Source organism: Anomaloglossus baeobatrachus, chromosome 3, assembly GCF_048569485.1.
Source record: "Anomaloglossus baeobatrachus isolate aAnoBae1 chromosome 3, aAnoBae1.hap1, whole genome shotgun sequence".
Taxonomy (NCBI): domain Eukaryota; kingdom Metazoa; phylum Chordata; class Amphibia; order Anura; family Aromobatidae; genus Anomaloglossus; species Anomaloglossus baeobatrachus.
This window is the reverse complement of record NC_134355.1, coordinates 360,494,361-360,514,812: the sequence shown is the minus strand read 5'-3', so window position 1 is coordinate 360,514,812 and position 20,452 is coordinate 360,494,361. Positions and strand designations below refer to the sequence as shown.

The window sequence follows — 20,452 nt, the reverse complement described above, 5'->3', positions numbered from 1 at the left end:
TTTTGGGGGTATGTAATATTTTTGGGGGGTATGTAATATTTTTTATAGAATGTTTTGTGTATCATTATGACAAAACCATATTTTTGCACATTTTTATTACGATGTGGACACCGCGTCATACCTGACTACGCCAGTTGCTATACCTTTTGAGGACCCCCTGCACGCACACTGATGAAGGTCTTTGACTGAAACGTTTGTGCTGGTCCTACAAGGTCTTCTCAATAAAAGACCACTATTCACATTTATCTTGAGTGCCAAGTTGCTATATCTACTTTAATTGTGAAGTGACCTCCGGCTCGCCCATCAAACACTGGAGTAGTCTGGTAGGTCACAAACTGCAGAAGACAACTGGAGCTGCGCCAATAACGAAAAGATGGTGGCTGGTTAGTATAATAACTGGGGCAGGAAACTTACATTAGTGATACCATTCTAGTGGTGAAATTAAAAAACAAAAACGCTGAAGTGGTGCTTTAAAGGAAAACTGAACATGGAAAATCCACACAAAAAATAAATTCTAACTATTCCAGCATTCATTTAATTTCTTCATCGAAACTTATGGGAGACCCAGACCATGGGTGTATAGCTTCTGCCTCCGGAGGACACACAAAGTACTACACTAAAAAGTGTAGCTCCTCCCTCCGAGCATATACACCCCCTGGATAACCAAATCTAGCCAGTTCAATGCTTTGTGTTCAGGAGGCACACATTCACACATGCATTCTCATATGATTTCTGATTTTAAAGAGTTGGAAGAAAAGCGGGTCCAAGCTGGACTCCCGGCATGTCCCTTCTCACCCCACTGTGTCGGCGGTGTTGTTAAGGTTGATTTCAAGGCTGGAGCCTTACATGCCGCGCTCCTTCACCATCCCTCGGGCTCTGGCTTGAAGTGGGAGCCAGCACGGTTCTCACTGCTTTGCAGGAGACCGGTCTCCATCCGCAGCCCTTTCAGGACCCTGCCGGACGGAGCACTCATCCCTCAGGGACCTGGCCCTGCGTCTCATAAGCTAAGTATTGAGACGTTTTTGAGGGGTCCCTTGTACATTTATTGTGGGGAGAGTGTGTTATTTAACTTTGCTGTGATTTCCGGCCGGTTCTCTGGTTTTCACCTGAGAACCGCGCCGAGGGTGCCTGCATGTCGGCCGCATGGAAAAATTTAGGCCCCGGCTTCGGCTGCGGCCTACTTTCGTTTTCACTGCCCCTGCATGTCAGTCATGCAGAGGGACAGTGCGGCGCCGCCCACCGGCCGTTCAGCCCAGGGGAGGACACTCCTATCTGAGGAGATGTTTCCCTCCCCTGGATATCTCCTTGGCCCTCCGGTTCCCGCTCTTGGACTAGGCCCCGCCCCCCTCCTTTCTCCGGCGCCATTTTATCAGCGTTCTCACACTGATCGGCGCTGGCTGCTGCATCTCTGCAACCTGTCTGGGGGTCCGAGCTGTGGAATCCGGAGGGCACACAAAACGGTCTGGTAAGCCACAACCTCTGGTTGTGGACTTCCTTATACACTCTCTGATGGTCATTCTGAAGGAGTGTGTTCTTTATTGCAGAGCCTCCACCTCAGCAGCATGTCTCACACTAGGAGCAAGGCTGCAAGGCTGTACTCAATATGCACTGCATGTAAGCTCGTACTGCCTGAACCGAGCACATATCCACATTGTGATGCCTGCTCTAATATGGTGGTGCCTCAGCCTGGAGTCTCCCCAGTGGTCCCTCCGGCTGCTCCGGCCCCGGTGGCTGAACCCCCGGCTTGGGTAGAATCGTTTTCTAAGGCTATCTCCCAGTCCTTTGCCGACTCCATGGGACAGCTGTCCCGGACTTTGCTGAGCATGCATCAGCCCCCTTCTCAGGGCGCCTCTGCTGCTCCGGCTCGCTCTGCAGAGCTCACAGAGGATTCTTCATCTGCTCCCAGACCCCGTCCTCCTAAAAGGAGACGCAGGGTCCCCTCTCCTTCCTTGTCCCGCGGCTCCGATTCACGAGCCGACTCGCAGGACGAGGAGGATGTCTTTACTGGGGGCTCGGACGCTACCTCCATGTGCCCCATTGATCTGACCGAGGGTGATGCGGATGTTAGTGATTTAATTGCGTCCATTAATTCTGTACTGGACCTCAATCCGCCAGTATCAGAGGAGCAACCCTCTCTGGCAGAAAAGCACCAGCTTACCTTGCCTAAGAGAGCAAGGAGTGTGTTCTTTAACCACTCCAGTTTTCAAGCCACTGTGTCCAAGCCCAGAGCCTGTCCTGACAAACGCTTCCCAAAGCGTGGTTCTGATGACCGGTTTCCTTTTCCACCAGAGGTGGTCAAGGAGTGGGCTCTCTCACCAAAAGTAGACCCTCCGGTGTCTAGACTCTCAGCCCGGACAGTTGTATCTGTAGCTGATGGCACCTCCCTTAAGGATCCCACTGACCGCCAGGTTGACCTCCTGGCCAAGTCTGTCTGAGGCGGCAGGGGCCTCGTTCTCTCCATCCTTTGCAGCAGTGTGGGCTCTCAAAGCCATCTCTGCTTCCCTAGAGGAGATGCATTCCCTCACTAGGGACTCTATGCCTGAATTGGTTGCCCTAACTTCCCAGGCTTCAGCCTTTTCAGCCTACGCCATGTCTGCCATGCTGGAGGCTTCTCACCGCACTGCGGTGGCCTCCGCTAATTCCCTCGCTATCCGCAGGATTTTGTGGCTGCGAGAGTGGAAGGCAGATGCTTCTTCAAAGAAGTACCTTGCTGGGCTCCCATTTGCCGGGTCCAGGCTGTTCGGTGAACAACTGGATGAAATTATTAAGGAGGCTACTGGCGGGAAGAGTACTTCCTTGCCACAGACTAAACCCAGGAAACCTGTCCAGGGCAGGAACCAGTCGAGGTTTCGTTCCTTTCGTTCCTCTAACTGGGCGGCCTCTAAGCCCTCGGCCTCGTCCACTAACTCAGCCAAGGACCAGAAGCCCACCTGGCGCAAGAAGCCGCGTCCACAAAGGTCCGCAGGAGCTGCTGCCACCAAGGCAGCCTCCTCTTGACTAACTGGCCGAGCCAGCAACGTCCTTGGTCGGTGGCAGGCTCTCCCACTTTGGTGACGTGTGGTTTCAACACGTCTCCGATCAGTGGGTGCGGGATATCATCTCCCACGGCTACAGGATAGAGTTCTCTTCCAGCCCGCCAAACAGATTTTTTCTGTCAACTCCCCCCTGCTCCAAGGCCGCCACCTTCTCTCAGGCCGTGGCATCCTTGCAGGCCAACGGAGTAATTGTACCGGTTCCCGCCAGGGAACGGTTCAGAGGTTTTTACTCAAATCTCTTCCTAGTCCCCAAAAAGGACGGTTCCTTCCGGCCCATCCTGGATCTCAAGCTTCTCAACAAGCATGTTCAGGTGCGGCATTTTCGCATGGAGTCTCTGCGATCAGTCATTGCCTCAATGACCCAAGGAGATTTCCTGGCATCCATCGACATCAGAGATGCCTATCTGCATGTGCCAATTGCAGTTTCACACCAGCGTTGGCTACGTTTTGCAATCGGAGAGGAACATTTCCAATTCGTGGCTCTCCCCTTCGGGTTAGCCACGGCCCCTCGAGTATTTACCAAGGTCATGGCAGCAGTGGTTGCGGTTCTGCACCTCCAGGGGTTGGCAGTGATTCCTTACCTGGACGACCTTCGTGTCAAGGCTTCATCCAGTGCAGACTGTCAGCGGAGTGTCTCGCTCACTCTCGCCACGCTTGTTCAATTCGGGTGGCTTGTCAATCTGCCCAAGTCCACTCTGACCCCGACCCAAAAACTTACGTACCTAGGGATGCAATTTGAGACTCTGCCGGCACTTGTGAAGCTGCCCTTAGTCAAACAGCAGTCCCTCCATCTGGCGGTGCGCTCTCTGTTGAGGCCCCGCCGTCATTTCATCAGGCACCTCATGCAGGTGCTGGGTCAGATGGTGGCGTCGTTCCCTTTGCCCAGTTCCATCTGCGTCCTCTGCAGCTGGACATTCTCCGCTGTTGGGACAAGCGGACTTCTTCCTTGCACAGGTTCGTGGCTCTGTCGCCACAGACCAGGAGCTCTATTCAGTGGTGGCTTCGGCCCCTCTCTCTGTCTCAGGGACGCTCCTTCCTGATCCCGTCCTGGGTGATTCTCACCACGGATGCCAGTCTATCCGGCTGGGGAGCAGTATTTCTCCACCACCGAGCACAGGGCACTTGGACTCCGTCCGAATCAGCCCTCTCGATCAATGTGCTGGAAATCAGAGCTGTGCTCCTAGCTCTCGTAGCCTTTCACCACCTGTTGGCGGGCAAGCACATTCGAGTCCAGTCAGACAACGCGACAGCAGTTGCCTACATCAATCACCAGGGCGGGACTCGCAGCCGCCTGGCAATGTTGGAGGTTCAACGCATCCTTCAGTGGACGGAGGACTCCAAGTCCACCATATCCGCAGTCCACATCCCAGGCGTGGAAAACTGGGAGGCAGATTATCTCAGCCGTTAAACCGTGGACAGCGGCGAGTGGGCTCTGCATCCGGCAGTGTTCCGGTCGATCTGCCGCAAGTGGGGCACTCCGGAAGTGGATCTAATGGCATCCCGGCACAACAACAAGGTCCCGGTTTACGTGGCTCGCTCCCACGATCCCCAAGCCTTTGCAGCGGACGCACTGGTTCAGGATTGGTCCCAGTTTTGTCTGTCTTACGTGTTTCCCCCTCTAGCTCTCTTGCCCAGAGTCCTGCGCAAGATCAGAATGGAGGGCCGTCGGGTCATACTCATTGCTCCAGACTGGCCCAGGCGAGCTTGGTACCCAGACCTGCTCCGTCTGTCCGTAGAGGTGTCGTGGCATCTCCCGGACCGCCCAGACCTTCTCTCTCAAGGTCCGTTTTCCCGCCAGAATTCTGCGGCTCTCAGATTGACGGCGTGGCTCTTGAGTCCTGGATCTTGACGGCTTCTGGTATCCCCCCTGAAGTCATCTCCACTATGACTCAGGCTCGGAAGTCTTCCTCGGCCAAGATTTACCACAGGACTTGGAGAATTTTCCTGTCCTGGTGTCGTTCTTCCAGGCATGCCCCTTGGCCTTTTTCCTTACCGACCATCCTGTCCTTTCTACGGTCCGGTCTGCAGCTAGGACTATCCCTCAATTCCCTTAAGGGACCGGTCTCGGCGCTGTCAGTGTTGTTCCAGCGGCGTATCGCCCGACTGGCCCAGGTGCGCACCTTCGTGCAGGGCGCATCTCACATCATTCCACCTTACCGGCGGCCTTTGGATCCCTGGGACCTTAATCTGGTCCTCACGGCCTTACAGAAACCCCCCTTTGAGCCTCTTAGGGAGGTTTCTTTGTTTCGACTTTCACAAAAGGTTGTTTTTCTGGTGGCCATAACTTCTCTCAGGAGAGTCTCTGATTTGGCTGCGCTCTCTTCGGAGTCACCTTTTTTGGTTTTTCACCAAGACAAGGTGGTTCTCCGTCCGACTCCGGACTTTCTCCCTAAGGTGGTGTCTCCTTTCCACCTTAACCAGGACATTTCATTGCCTTCCTTTTGTCCGGCTCCTGTGCATCGCTTTGAGAAAGCGTTGCATACTTTAGATCTGGTGCGGGCGCTCCGGATCTGTGTCACGCACCGCTGTTCTTAGGCGGTGCACCTCTCTTTTTGTGCTGACCACAGGTCAGCGCAAGGGTCTCTCTGCTTCTAAACCGACCCTGGCTCGTTGGATTAGGTCGGCCATATCCGATGCCTACCAGTGCTCTCAGGTGCCTCCCCCGCCGGGGATCAAGGCGCATTCGACCAGAGCTGTCGGTGCCTCTTGGGCTTTCAGGCACCAGGCTACGGCTCAGCAGGTCTGTCAGGCTGCCACTTGGTCTAGTCTGCACACCTTTTCAAAGCACTACCAAGTGCATGCTCATGCTTCGGCAGATGCGAGCTTGGGCAGACGCATCCTTCAGGCGGCTGTCGCCCATTTGTGATGTTTAGGTTTTGCCTACTTCTCAGTTTCTGTTTATTTCCCACCCATGGACTGCTTTGAGAGGTCCCATGGTCTGGGTCTCCCATAAGGAACGATGAAGAAAAAGAGAATTTTGTTTACTTACCGTAAATTCTTTTTCTTATAGTTCCGACATGGGAACATGGGAGACCCAGCACCCTCCCTGTTGCCTGTTGGCAGTTTTCTTGTTCCGTGTGTTTTCACCGGCTGTTGTTGTAGACAGAGGTTCCGGTTGTTCTGGGTTTTGCTCTGTCTCTACTTGTGGGTGGATGTCCTCCTTCAGCTTTTGCACTAAACTGGCTAGATTTGGTCATGCAGGGGGTGTATATGCTCGGAGGGAGGAGCTACACTTTTTAGTGTAGTACTTTGTGTCCTCCGGAGCCAGAAGCTATACACCCATGGTCTGGGTCTCCCATGTCGGAACTATAAGAAAAAGAATTTACGGTAAGTAAACAAAATTCTCTTTTTTTTTTTTTTATATCCTATTTTCTGCCATATTGCAATTTAGAACCGATAAATCTGTTAAGGCGCTCAGCCATGTGCCTCCTCCTTAATGTTCTGTGTATGATTGTGAGGCAACTGGCTCCAGCAGAATCTGCCTCGCTGTGCTGTACAAAAGGGTCCTCACAACAAGGGAGCAGAAAAAAGAACCAATGTATAGTCAGGTCTGATGAATAAAATACATATTCTTATTCTAAGTAGATTGGTTCGGTAGACAAAACATCAAGAGAAGAGGACAGTGGCAGTAAAAATATTCAAATATTACATGTAAATAATAAAATAAAATTAAAGCACAGGACAAAAAATGGTGAACAAAAATGTTTGTATAACCACAGTTGGCTAGAAGATGAGAAACCCTTAGGTATAGTAAAGGAGCAGGTAAGTATTATATATAAAGGGACATGTGCCCAAAGTGTTATATTTATAAAGGAATAAAAAAAACAGTGTACACGAGAACTGGCAAGATGACCATAAAGTGCTGTGTGCGAAGATAAAAAAAAAAGTGGCTTATAAGTGTTGTGCAGAAAAAGAATATAAAAGTGAATAAGGTGCTGTCCAGGCCTCAAGTGCATATACTACATATCTGCCTTCTGTTCAGACCAATAGCAGGCGGATCTGCATTAGCCGGCCATACCAGTTATCTGATGACGGGGCAGCTCCAGAACTGAGCATTTCCAACAGCCTGCTGCCGCAGCCAGCATACAGGACAGCTGACCGGCGGGGGTGCAGGGAGTCAGACCCCAAACGATCAGACCTTGACAACCTATCCTAAGGATAGACTATCAGTGTAAAAGTAGTGGCTAACCTCTTTTAGTTTCTAGATCTAGTCCCCAGTTTATCTATAATAAAGTGTTAAAAATAATCTATTGAGCTTTTATTCCATATATGGAAGAGTTCATTGAAGTTTGCAAAGTGTTCAAAATAAGGGTGACTCCATATAAAAAAAATAGGGGGGGCTATCTTATGTAATTTGATTTCGTTGCTGTATGATAGCCAGTTAGTAGTAAGGGACTCTAAGGCTACTTTCACACTTGTGTTGTTTTGCATCCGTCACAATCCGTTGTGTGACTGATGCAACGGATGCATTGCAGATAGTGGCACAACTGATCTGACTGATGCTGCAAAACAACAATCCATTGCTTTCTTTGTCGCTCCATTGGGAGACCCAGACAATTGGGTGTATAGGCTATGCCCCTGGAGGCCGCACAAAGTATTACACTAAAAGTGTTAAGCCCCTCCCCTTCTGCCTATACACCCCCCGTGCTCCCACGGGCTCCTCAGTTTTTTGCTTTGTGCGAAGGAGGTCAGACACGCACGCACAGCTCCACAGATTGGTCAGCAGCAGCTGCTGACCATGTCGGATGGAAGAAAAGTGGGCCCATATAGAGCCCCCAGCATGCTCCCTTCTCACCCCACTCTTGTCGGTGGTGTTGTAAGGTTGAGGTATCCATTGCGGGTACGGAGGCTGGAGCCCACATGCTGTTTTCCTTCCCCATCCCCCTCAGGGCTCTGGGTGAAGTGGGATCCTATCGGTCTCCAGGCACTGAGACCGTGCTTCATCCACAACTCCTGTGGAGCCTGCTGGATAGGAGCCGGGTATCGTTCAGGGACATGGCCCTGCTACTTGGAGGTACTCTGTATCCCTGTGGGGACAGCGCACAGCAACACTCCAGCTTTGCTGGGTGTGCTAGTGCACCGGGGACCACGGCGCTGACCGGGTTAATACGTGCCATTACACACTCAGCGTTGCTGAGTGTGTTTATGTATAGGGACTGCCGCACTGACCGCCGCGGCCATGGAAACACTGCGGCGCGGCTGGGACTTGTAGTGCGCCGGGGACTTTCACGCCGGCCGCGCTTTTACGGCGGCCGCGTTTATTACTAGAGTCCCCGGCTTTTTGCGGCCTAGTGTCCTTTCCTCCCGCCCACAGCCCTGACAGGCAGGGGAAGGGCAGGACGCTGCACAGAACGAGCAGCACTGAGGGCTGGAGCATGCTTTGCATACTCCACCCCTCTCACTGTGCACAGTGCGGGCACCAGTTCCCGCTCTTTCTGGGTCACGCCCACGGCTCCCTCCTCTCCTCAGGACGCCGGCAGCCATTCCTGTCAGCTCCTCGGACGCTGCAGAGGGGGACAAAGTCTGGGAGACCCAGGCAGGGACTCTGGTGGCCTCACAACCGCTTTAGGCGGGTGGTAAGCAGCACCTGTGGTGCTAGCCCCATTGTACAGTAGTGTAACATTATATGTTTATGGTATATATGTTTTACACTGTATGGTGCACAGTTGATTTCTGGCTATATACCCTATTGTGTTACTCAGGGAAGATAATAGCATGGCGCCCACGAAAGGCAGGGGTGCCAAAACACAGGCTTATTATGTTGCCTGCGCCGCATGTACGACCCCGCTACCGGCAGGTTCCACTGACCCTCATTGTATGCACTGTTCGGCCCCTGTGGCACTTACTCAGCCGGAGCCTTTGCTAAGAGGGGCCCAGGGGGAGCCACCTGCTAACACTGTTCAGGTGACGGGGACGGAGTTTGCAAAACTCTCTGAGACTATGGCTAAGATACTAGAAGCCTTGCAGTCCAGGCCGGTATTTCAGCACAGGGACTCTGTTGAATCTTTGTTCCCTGGCCCACCTCAGCTGGACCAACAATGTCCTCCCGGGGTATCTCATGGATCCCAGGCTGAGGGTTCTGACACAGACCCCAGCCCCAGACCGACTAAGCGAGCTCGCTTAGATTTTCCCTCGACATCATCACATTGTGCAGGGTCTCAGAGGGGGGAATCTCTGGTTGATGATGCGGAGACAGCTGATCAGGATTCTGATCCTGAGGCCACTCTCAATCTTGATACTCCGGACGGGGACGCCATAGTGAACGACCTTATTGCGTCCATCAATCGTATGTTGGATATTTCTCCCTCAGCTCCTCCGGTGGAGGAGTCAGCTTCACAGCAGGAGAAATTCCGTTTCAGGTTTCCCAAGCGTACACCGAGTATGTTTCTGGACCACTCTGATTTCAGAGAGGCAGTCCAGAATCACCATGCTTGTCCAGATAAGCGTTTTTCTAAGCGCCTTAAGGATACACGTTATCCCTTTCCCCCTGACGTGGTCAAAAGTTGGGCTCAGTGTCCCAAAGTGGATCCTCCAATCTCCAGACTGGCAGCTAGATCCATACTTGCAGTGGAAGACGGGGCTTCACTCAAAGATGCCACTGACAGGCAGATGGAGCTCTGGTTGAAATCCATCTATGAAGCTATCGGCGCTTCTTTTGCCCCAGCATTCGCAGCCGTATGGGCGCTGCAAGCTATCTCAGCAGGTCAAGCGCAAATTGACGCAGCCACACGCACGTCCGCGCCGCAGGTGGCGTCCATAACCTCTCAGACGTCGGCATTTGCGTCTTACGCTATTAATGCTGTTCTGGACTCTGCGAGCCGTACGGCGGTTGCAGCCGCCAATTCGGTGGTACTCCGCAGGGCCTTGTGGCTACGGGAATGGAAGGCTAATTCTGTTTCCAAAAAGCGCTTAACCAGTTTGCCAATTTCTGGCGACCGATTGTTTGGCGAGCGTTTGGATGAAATCATCAAACAATCCAAGGAAAAGGATCCATCCTTACCCCAGCCCAAACCGAACATACCCCAACAGAGGAAGGGGCAGTCGAGGTTTCGGTCCTTTCGGGGCGCGGGCAGGTCCCAATTCTCCTCGTCCAAAAGGCCTCAGAAAGATCAAAGGAACTCTGATGCATGGCGGTCTAAGTCACGTTCTAAAAAGACCACCGGAGGTGCTGCTACCAAAGCGGCTTCCTCATGACTTTCGGCCTCCTCACTCCGCATCTTCGGTCGGTGGCAGGCTCTCCCGCTTTTGCGACGCCTGGCTGCCACAGGTAAAAGACCGTTGGGTGAGAGACATTCTGTCTCACGGTTACAAGATAGAGTTCACCTCTCGTCCCCCGACTCGATTCTTCAGGTCATCCCCGCCTCCCGAGCGAGCCGAGGCTCTTCTGCAGGCGCTGGGCACTCTGAAGGCAGAAGGAGTGGTGGTCCCTGTTCCTCTTCAGCAACAGGGCCACGGTTTTTACTCCAACTTGTTTGTGGTCCCAAAGAAGGACGGGTCTTTCCGTCCTGTCCTGGACCTGAAACTTCTCAACAAACACGTAACGACCAGGCGGTTCCGGATGGAATCCCTCCGCTCCGTCATCGCCTCAATGTCCCAAGGAGATTTCCTTGCATCGATCGATATCAAAGATGCTTATCTCCACGTACCGATTGCTCCAGAGCACCAGCGCTTCTTGCGCTTCGCCATAGAAAACGAACACCTGCAGTTCGTGGCACTGCCGTTCGGCCTGGCAACAGCCCCACGGGTTTTCACCAAGGTTATGGCTACTGTAGTAGCGGTCCTCCACTCTCAGGGTCACTCGGTGATCCCTTACTTGGACGATCTCCTGATCAAGGCACCCTCTCAAGAGGCATGCCAACACAGCCTCGACGCTAGCCTGGAGACTCTCCAGAGTTTCGGGTGGATCATCAATTTTCCAAAGTCAAATCTGACACCGGCCCAATCGCTCACATACCTTGGCATGGAGTTTCATACCCTCTCAGCGATAGTGAAGCTTCCGCTGATCAAGCAGCAGTCACTACAGACAGGGGTACAATCTCTCCTTCAAGGCCAGTCACACCCCTTGAGGCGCCTCATGCACTTCCTGGGGAAGATGGTGGCAGCAATGGAGGCAGTTCCTTTCGCGCAGTTTCACCTGCGTCCTCTTCAATGGGACATCCTACGCAAATGGGACAGGAAGCCGACGTCCCTCGACAGGAACGTCTCCCTCTCTCAGGCGACCAAAGCTTCCCTTCGGTGGTGGCTTCTTCCCACTTCATTATCGAAGGGGAAATCCTTCCTACCCCCATCCTGGGAGGTGGTCACGACGGACGCGAGTCTGTCAGGGTGGGGAGCGGTTTTTCTCCACCACAGGGCTCAGGATACGTGGACCCAGCAAGAGTCCTCGCTTCAGATCAATGTTCTGGAAATACGGGCAGTGTATCTTGCCCTGAAAGCGTTCCAGCAGTGGTTGGAAGGCAAGCAGATCAGAATTCAGTCGGACAATTCCACAGCGGTGGCATACATCAACCACCAAGGCGGCACACGCAGTCGGCAAGCCTTCCAGGAAGTCCGGCGGATTTTGATGTGGGTGGAAGCCACGGCCTCCACCATCTCTGCAGTTCACATTCCAGGCGTGGAAAACTGGGAAGCAGATTATCTCAGTCACCAGGGCATGGACGCAGGGGAATGGTCCCTTCACCCGGACGTGTTTCAGGAGATCTGTTGCCGCTGGGGGGTGCCGGACGTCGACCTCATGGCGTCCCGGCACAACAACAAGGTACCGACGTTCATGGCACGGTCTCAAGATCCCAGAGCTCTGGCGGCAGATGCCTTAGTTCAGGATTGGTCGCAGTTTCAGCTCCCTTATGTGTTTCCTCCGCTGGCACTGTTGCCCAGAGTGTTACGCAAGATCAGGGCTGACTGCCGCCGCGTCATCCTCGTCGCTCCAGACTGGCCGAGGCGGTCGTGGTACCCGGATCTGTGGCATCTCACGGTCGGCCAACCGTGGGCACTACCAGACCGACCAGACTTGCTATCTCAAGGGCCGTTTTTCCATCTGAATTCTGCGGCCCTCAACCTGACTGTGTGGCCATTGAGTCCTGGATCCTAGCGTCTTCAGGATTATCTCAAGACGTCATTGCCACTATGAGACAGGCTAGGAAACCAACGTCCGCCAAGATCTACCACAGGACGTGGAAAATTTTCCTGTCGTGGTGCTCTGCTCAGGGTTTTTCTCCCTGGCCTTTTGCCTTGCCCACTTTTCTGTCCTTCCTTCAATCTGGACTGGAAAAGGGTTTGTCGCTCGGCTCCCTTAAGGGACAAGTCTCAGCGCTCTGTGTTTTTCCAGAAGCGCCTAGCCAGACTTCCACAGGTACGCACGTTCCTGCAGGGGGTTTGTCACATCGTTCCTCCTTACAAGTGGCCGTTAGAACCCTGGGATCTGAACAGGGTGCTGCTGGTTCTTCAGAAACCACCATTCGAGCCAATGAGAGATATTTCTCTCTCACGCCTTTCGCAGAAAGTGGTTTTTCTAGTAGCAGTCACTTCACTTTGGAGAGTGTCTGAGCTAGCAGCGCTGTCATGCAAAGCCCCTTTCCTGGTTTTTCACCAGGACAAGGTGGTTCTGCGTCCGGTTCCGGAATTTCTCCCTAAGGTGGTATCCCCCTTTCATCTCAATCAGGATATCTCCTTACCTTCTTTTTGTCCTCATCCAGTTCACCAATGTGAAAAGGATTTGCACTTGTTAGATCTGGTGAGAGCACTCAGACTCTACATTTCTCATACGGCGCCCCTGCGCCGCTCGGATGCACTCTTTGTCCTTGTCGCTGGCCAGCGTAAAGGGTCACAGGCTTCCAAATCAACCGTGGCTCGGTGGATCAAGGAGCCAATTCTCGAAGCCTACCGTTCGGCTGGGCTTCCGGTTCCCTCAGGGCTGAAGGCCCATTCTACCAGAGCCGTGGGCGCGTCCTGGGCTTTGAGGCACCAGGCTACGGCTCAGCAGGTGTGTCAGGCGGCTACCTGGTCGAGCCTGCACACTTTCACGAAACACTATCAGGTGCATACCTATGCTTCGGCGGATGCCAGCCTAGGTAGACGAGTCCTTCAGGCGGCGGTTGCCCACCTGTAGGAAGAGGCCGTTTTACGGCTCTCTTACGAGGTATTATTTTACCCACCCAGGGACTGCTTTTGGACGTCCCAATTGTCTGGGTCTCCCAATGGAGCGACAAAGAATAAGGGAATTTTGTTTACTTACCGTAAATTCCTTTTCTTCTAGCTCCAATTGGGAGACCCAGCGCCCGCCCCTGTTTTTTTGTGTACACATGTTGTTCATGTTGAATGGTTTCAGTTCTCCGATATTCCTTCGGATTGAAGTTACTTTAAACCAGTTTATAATTCTTTTTCCTCCTTCTTGCTTTTGCACCAAAACTGAGGAGCCCGTGGGAGCACGGGGGGTGTATAGGCAGAAGGGGAGGGGCTTAACACTTTTAAGTGTAATACTTTGTGCGGCCTCCGGAGGCATAGCCTATACACCCAATTGGCTGGGTCTCCCAATTGGAGCTAGAAGAAAAGGAATTTACGGTAAGTAAACAAAATTCCCTTCTTTCTTTTTTTTTTTTGTTTTTTTTTTTTTTACTGTTTTACCGGCGGCAGGCTATTGTGAATGATCAGCTGATCGCTCACAAACACCGCCGCCGGCTGATCAGCTGATCGTTCGGCCGCCGAGAGAGAGAACCATTGATTTCAATGATTAAACATGAGAGCTGAGCATGCTCAGTAAAAAAAAAAAAAGAATTGCGCCGCTCAAAAAATGCTACATGCTGCGTTCCTGTCATCCAATGGTCGATCATTCCATGACTGATCCGTCACGCGGAGGTGCAACGCAGACACCTTAGTCCCAATGCGTTATCAATACAAGTCTATGGGAAACAGCACAAACCGTTAACGGATTTCGCTGTTCTCCAAAGCAGCGGTTTGCGACTAACGCAAATGTGAAAGTAGCCTAAGGCTGCTTTCACACATCCGGTTTGAGCCGTGCGGCTCAATCCGGCTGTGTAACCTATGCGACGGATGCGGTGAAAACACCGCATCCTTTGCATAAGTTTTTTACATGCGGCCCGTCCGGTTTTTGCCGCTTGTGGAATGCTACTTAGCATGCGCAGTGGCAAAAACCGCATGCGGCGGCCGGTTGCGGTTTTTGCCGCATCCGGCATCCATAGGGATGCATTGGGAAAAGCGCCGCATCGGTCGGATGCGTTTTTATTTTTTTTTGCCGCACAAAAAAAACGTGCCAGGCAACGTTCCATCCGGCCGCCGCATCGGCTAAATCAGCCGCATGCGGCAAAAAACTGACGGAACGCAAGCCCATACGGCACTAATTAAAGTCTATGCAAGAAAAACTCAACCAGCAGCAAAAAAAAAAAAAACTGTTGCATTTTTCCTGCAAAGTGCCGGATTGTGCCGCATAGTAAAAACCGGAGGTGTGAAAGCAGCCTAATACAAATGAACGACTGGTACATACTGGTGTAAAATATTTCTGTCTTGCTTTGTCTTTGACACTTGAAATTACACTTCTTTATTACAGCTTCGCCTGCAAAAAGTGATGCAAGTTCAGTTGACATATATGATGGATTGGACATAACAACTTTAACAGGTAATTGTTCAAGTTTACTACTTTAAGCGGACTTTACACGCTACAATAAATCTAACGATGTCGGCGGGGTCACGTCGTAAGTGACGCACATCCGGCATAGTTAGTGTTGTTGTAGCGTGTGATTCCCATGTGCGATTGTACGAAAACACGATCACATACACGTCGTTCAAATTCTAAAAATTGAACGGCCGGTTGTTCAATGTTCCCGAGGCAGCACACATCGCAGTGTGTGACACCCCAGGAACGATGAACACAGCTTACCTGCGTCCTGCCTGCAATGCGAAAGGAAGAAGGTGGGCGGGATGTTTACGTTCCGCTCATCTCCGCTTCTATTGGCCGGCCGCTGTGTGACGTCGCTGTGACGCCAAATGTCCCTCCCCCTTCAGGAAGTGGTTGTTCGCCGCCCACAGCGAGGTCGTATGGAAGGTAAGCACGTGTGATGGGATTTCAAGAGAACCTGTCAGCAGAAATTTTGCCCTAAACCTAAAAGTTTCCCCTTCTGCAGCTCCTGGGCTGCATTCTAGAAAGGTTCCTATAGTTATGCCCCCTTTTAGATCAAAATAAATAGTTTATAAAGTGGTACCTTTTCAGTTTGAAAATCTTGTTAATTCTACCACGGAGGCGGGCTTTCTGTTGTCCGTTACTGTCCCTCCTGCTGCTTTAGGCCGTCCCCCAACGCTCATTTACATGCCTCAGGACGCTGCTCAGTGCGTCAGAGGTCTCGCGCATGCGCTGTGCCACTGTAGCGGGACTGTGCACAGTGGGACCGCTCGTTACGTTGCGCAGGCGCGAGATTATGGGCGGCGCTGTGATTTTCATCAGCAAGCTCCCGCCCATAATCTCGTGCCCGCGCTTTCCCCTCTGCCTCCACCGTTCTGTGCATGCCCTGACCAGATGATCGGTGGTGTCCTGCTCCGCCCCTCCCATCTATTTCCTGCTCCAGGGCTAGATGGGAAAGAGGTAACATTGGGTCATCTGGCCAGGGCATGCGCAGAACGGTGGAGGCAGAGGGGAAAGCGCGGGCATGAGATTATGGGTGGCAGGTTGCTGATGAAAATCACAGCGCCGCCCATAATCTCGTGCCCGCGCAACGTCACCAGCGGTCCCACTGTGCACAGTCCCGCTACAGTGGCACGGCGCATGCGCGAGACCTCTAACGCACTGGGCGGCGTCCTGAGGTATGTAAATGAGCGTTGGGGGACAACCTAAAGCGGCAGGAGGGACAGTAACGGACACCAGACAGCCCGCCCCCGTGGTAGAATTAACAAGATTTTCAAACTGAAAGGTACCACTTTATAAACTATTTATTTTGATCTAAAAGGGGGCAGAATAACTATAGGAACCTTGCTAGAATGCAGCCCAGGAGCTGCAGAAGGGGAAACTTTTAGGTTTAGGGCAAAATTTCTGCTGACAGGTTCCCTTTAATCGTTTGTGCGACACGGGCAACAAATTGAACGTGTCACACATGCGATGGGGCGGGTACGATCGCATACGATATCGTATGTGTAATTGTAACGTGTAAAGCAGGCTTTAGTTTTCTGTATAAACCAATAGATATATATTGCATGGCACATGCTTAAGATATCATTTACTTTCTAGATAACACACTTAATATCTTGTGCTTTTTTTTTTTTTTTTATTTTTTTTTTCTTTTCTTTCAGAGCAAGCAGTTGAAAAAAGCAGCCCTTCAAGAAACTGCTTGGACCTATATGAAGAAATCCTAACAGAGGAAGTAACTGCTAAAGAAACTTCATATAATGATGTAGGAATTATTTCATGGCTGAAAAATCGAATAAAATGTCTGCGAAGCTGCAATGGCAGTTAATTTTGATTGTTAAACCAATGCAGCGAAGGCTAGATTGCATACTTTGCTACCCATGGAGCATTGTTTGACACTGTGGGTTTCCTTAACGAAAGCCTATAAACCCCCTTCACCCCCACCCCCCCCGACTTACTCAAAGCTGTGCCAAAGGGATGGCATTCAGCCAGCCAAATGCTGGTCTACAGAGATTTGAAAAAAACACCTTAGAACTATATAAAAAAAAAAATCACAGACCATAGGAGCCAATTCAGATGATGTATCATCAGCATCGTGCACCTGGGCTGCCGCTATCTTTACTAGGAGGGTTTGCCATATTCTGTGTGTGCCTACATCATCTGAATTGGCTCCTATGGTCTGTGTTTTTTTGTTTTTGTTTTTTCTTGGTCTACAGAGATGCAGAGCAATCACTCCAAAACTTGCAGAAGGTGCTTGTCTGGTTTCTCTAAAATTGTTGGCGTGCTGCAGTCTTTGGTCAAGGTACAAGTATTGTCGACATTGTTAAAAGGAATCTCATTAAGTTTTTGTTACCTAATCTGAGACCATAACGTAGAGGCAGAGGTCCTGATTCCAGTGATGTCACTTACTGGGCTGCTTAGTGTAATTTTGATAAAATCACTGTTTAATCAGCAGTGGATTATATCATTAGAGGACTACTTGGTGTTCTGCCAGGTAGTCCAGCATATTAATGAGCTCCATATAACTGCTAGATCTACAGCAGAGAAAGCATTGATTTTATCAAACAGACAGCAAACAGCTAATTAACCCCTTCACCCCCAGGCTGTTTTCTGAGGGTTTTTTTCCTGCCCTTCTTCTGAGAGCCGTAAGTTTTTTATTTTTCCGTCAATCTTGCCACATAATGGCTTATATTTTGCGGGATGAGTTGTACTTTTAAATGAAAACCATAAGTATTTTACCATATAGTGTACTGGAAAACGGCAAAAAAAATTCAAGTGCGAACAAATTTAAAAAAAATGTGCTTGCATGATTGTTTTTGGGATATTTTATTCAGTGTTCACTATATGGTAAAACTGATGTGTCTGTGTGATGCCTCAGGTCAGTGCGAGTTCGTAGACGCCGAACATGTATAGGTTTGCTTTTATCTAAGGGGTTAAAAAAAATTCACAAGTTTGTCCAAAAAAAGTGGAGCACTTTTTGTGCTATTTACTGAAACCCGTAGCATTCTCACTTTTTCGGGGGCTCAGTGACTGCTTATTTTTTGTGTCTCGAGTTGACGTTCTTAACAGTACCATTTTTGCGCAGTTGTTACGTTATATTGCATTTTGTGCAGAATTTGCGGCGGACAAAAAACGTAATTTTGGCGTCTGGAATTTTTTTGTTTTGCCATTTACTGATCAGTTTAATTGATTTTATATGAAATGTGTATATTTTAATTTTTTTTTATGCGGCGACTGGGGGGCTGTGATTTAAACTTTTTAAAGTGTTTTTTTTTTTCTCATTTTACTAGTCCCCCTAGGGGACTATAAGGATCAGCAGTCTGATCGCTGGTTCATGTCTGTAGATCACAGCTGAGAGCTGCTGAAATGCAGCTCTCCTCTCACACAGGGCGCTCTGCCAGGTGTAAGAGGAAGTGACTCGTGATAGCTACAGGAGGCATCACGCGACCCTGTGCTACCATTGCAGCCATCAGCTCCACGTGATCACATCATGTGACTTCCGATGGAATCGGCTAAGTGAACATCTACCGCGGCTGGCAATTACACCGCGCTATGACATTTTCACAGAGCGATCTAGAGGTTAACAGGCACGGGTGGATCACAGATCCACTCGTGCCTGGGAGGCACACATGTCAGCTGTTCAAATCGGCTGACATGTGCCAGGATTACTCTGACATGATCCATGATGTACCAGTATGTCATTTGAGGTGAAGAGGTTAAGAGACACTACTGGAATCGGGGTCTTCGTCTCTACATTATGTTGCTCACTGATGGGGTAGCAAAACCCTGGTGACAAATTCCCTTTAATAAGACTGTGCACTGCAAGAACACTTAAGTCAGCACCAACAAAAAGTACCACCAGCAGGAATTATAACACGCATTAGTTACCCCCTCTCAAGTCCTTTTATAGAGTTCTAATATGTAGTGAAGGGGTTGGGTTTTGCCTTCTTACATGCCAGCCTTTTATCACACACTCATACATATAATTTACAGATGTTTCCATTTAATTAAAACTTCCATAGAGGTAGTGACAAGCTTTATATCTTACACATTTTGCATGATATTTTTTTAGATATTTCCATGTGTTACATCTTGACATTTTTTTTCTTTGACAGCTAAGTACTGAATACGAGAAATCCCAAAAACAAATGAAACAATTGATTAATAAACTGAAGGAAATGCAGTCTATGGTAAAGCAAAGTTTTAAATCTTTTCATTCAAAATGAAAATCAGACTGAAATGTTTATAATCTGCATCTGTCTATTATCTAGTCATTTTTGACTTTGTAAACTGGATTGACCCAGGAGGTCCATTTACGTAAACAACCCTCTCCAACCTCCTCAGCAATCAGCCGATTGTTCTGGGTCTATCTCCTGAAACATGTAATGTTGCCTATATCCAGTCACACACAATCTGCTGGAGAAATTGTGAAATATACGTCAATATAGTCTGCTACCTGTTCTCATGGTCAGTATAAGCTTATGAAATACACGTTTTAAGTCCTCTCCAGTCTTTGACTAAAAAAACAAAACCCCGGCATTAAAGTTGCCATGAAAACGGCGTGTATGATTTTGAGATTGTATGTTCTCAAAAAGTGATCAGTAGGATTTAGTTCGTAGTATACCACAAATTCTGTTGTGGAATATGATGGAGCTTCTAAAAGTCAGACCCCTTTTCATGGTGATTCCAATTATGTATTCTATTTTTATTTCTTCCTTATCCTTTGATTCATTTTCACTTTCTTTGTTTATAATGTCTAATATTCTTTTGTTTTTTTTTCTCGCATTGCAATTTTGAGCAAAATGTTAATTTCTTAAATTAAACTAGAAATGTAGGTATTTATTTTCTTTCTTGTAGAACTCCAGTTTGCAAAATGAAAATCAGTGCTTAAAAAAGAATATATCTGCCCTTATTAAAACAGCCCGAGTAGAAATTACACGTAAAGAAGATGAGATCAACAGACTGAATCAGAGGTAATCCTTTAATTTGTCTTATTGGATTCTATTAGTTCTTATGGTGTAATAATACAATTAGAATGCATGGAAAGTCTACACTACTATGGCTATCTTGTGTGGTTTATCTAGTTGTTTGTGAAACTATTTATTATATGTATTGCATTAAAGGCGCAGTCCTGTCTATTTTTTTTTTTTTTATTTTTCAAATTATTTTATACAAATTCAGCCAGTTTACACTCTTGATAGGGGTCGCAAACTGAGTTACTCGAGCTGCCTGTACTTGTATGATGAAATTGCATGGAAGTTCTCTATATTGGAGGCATAAACTTTTATCACGCAATCTAATGACCATTGCATGGCCACTAACACATGGTTATATTGTAGGAGATGGCCGCTCATATTCCCTGACTGTGTAGTTAATCTATATAAGGGGTTATCCCACAAAGTCCACTTTAACCAATAGATCTTGGAATAATAATTTCCACAATCGGATGTGTTTAACCCCTTAGCGACCCATGACGTAGTGGGTACGTCATGAATTGTGTGTGGTTAATCCGCACACATCAGCTGATTTCAACAGCTGATGTGTGCATGCTAGTCGCCAGTGGAATCGTGTTCCACCCGCGACTATTAACCCCTTACATCTCTGCCAAAATCTGGCAGCGAGATGTATATGCGCGCAGCCATTATGATGCTTACCCCGCTCTCATCGGAAGTCACGTGACGTGATCACGTGACTTCTGGTGGTTGCCATGGTAGCACAGGGTCATGTGATGATGCCTGTAGCTAACATGAGTCACTTTCTCTCAATGCCAGAATAGTGCCGCCATTGA

The 20,452-nt window shown here is 49.5% G+C and overlaps 1 protein-coding gene across 2 annotated transcripts in view; it reads left to right on the top strand.

The window, feature by feature from the left end:
• CASP8AP2 (caspase 8 associated protein 2) overlaps positions 1-20,452 on the top strand; it is a 102,183-nt gene that overhangs the window by 19,111 nt on the left and 62,620 nt on the right. For both annotated transcript variants that reach the window (XM_075340128.1, XM_075340127.1), the window contains exons 3-6: positions 14,599-14,667; positions 16,329-16,429; positions 18,780-18,854; positions 19,522-19,637. In XM_075340128.1, the coding sequence (XP_075196243.1) occupies positions 14,599-14,667; positions 16,329-16,429; positions 18,780-18,854; positions 19,522-19,637 (361 nt within the window). The remainder of the gene's footprint in view (positions 1-14,598; positions 14,668-16,328; positions 16,430-18,779; positions 18,855-19,521; positions 19,638-20,452) is intronic.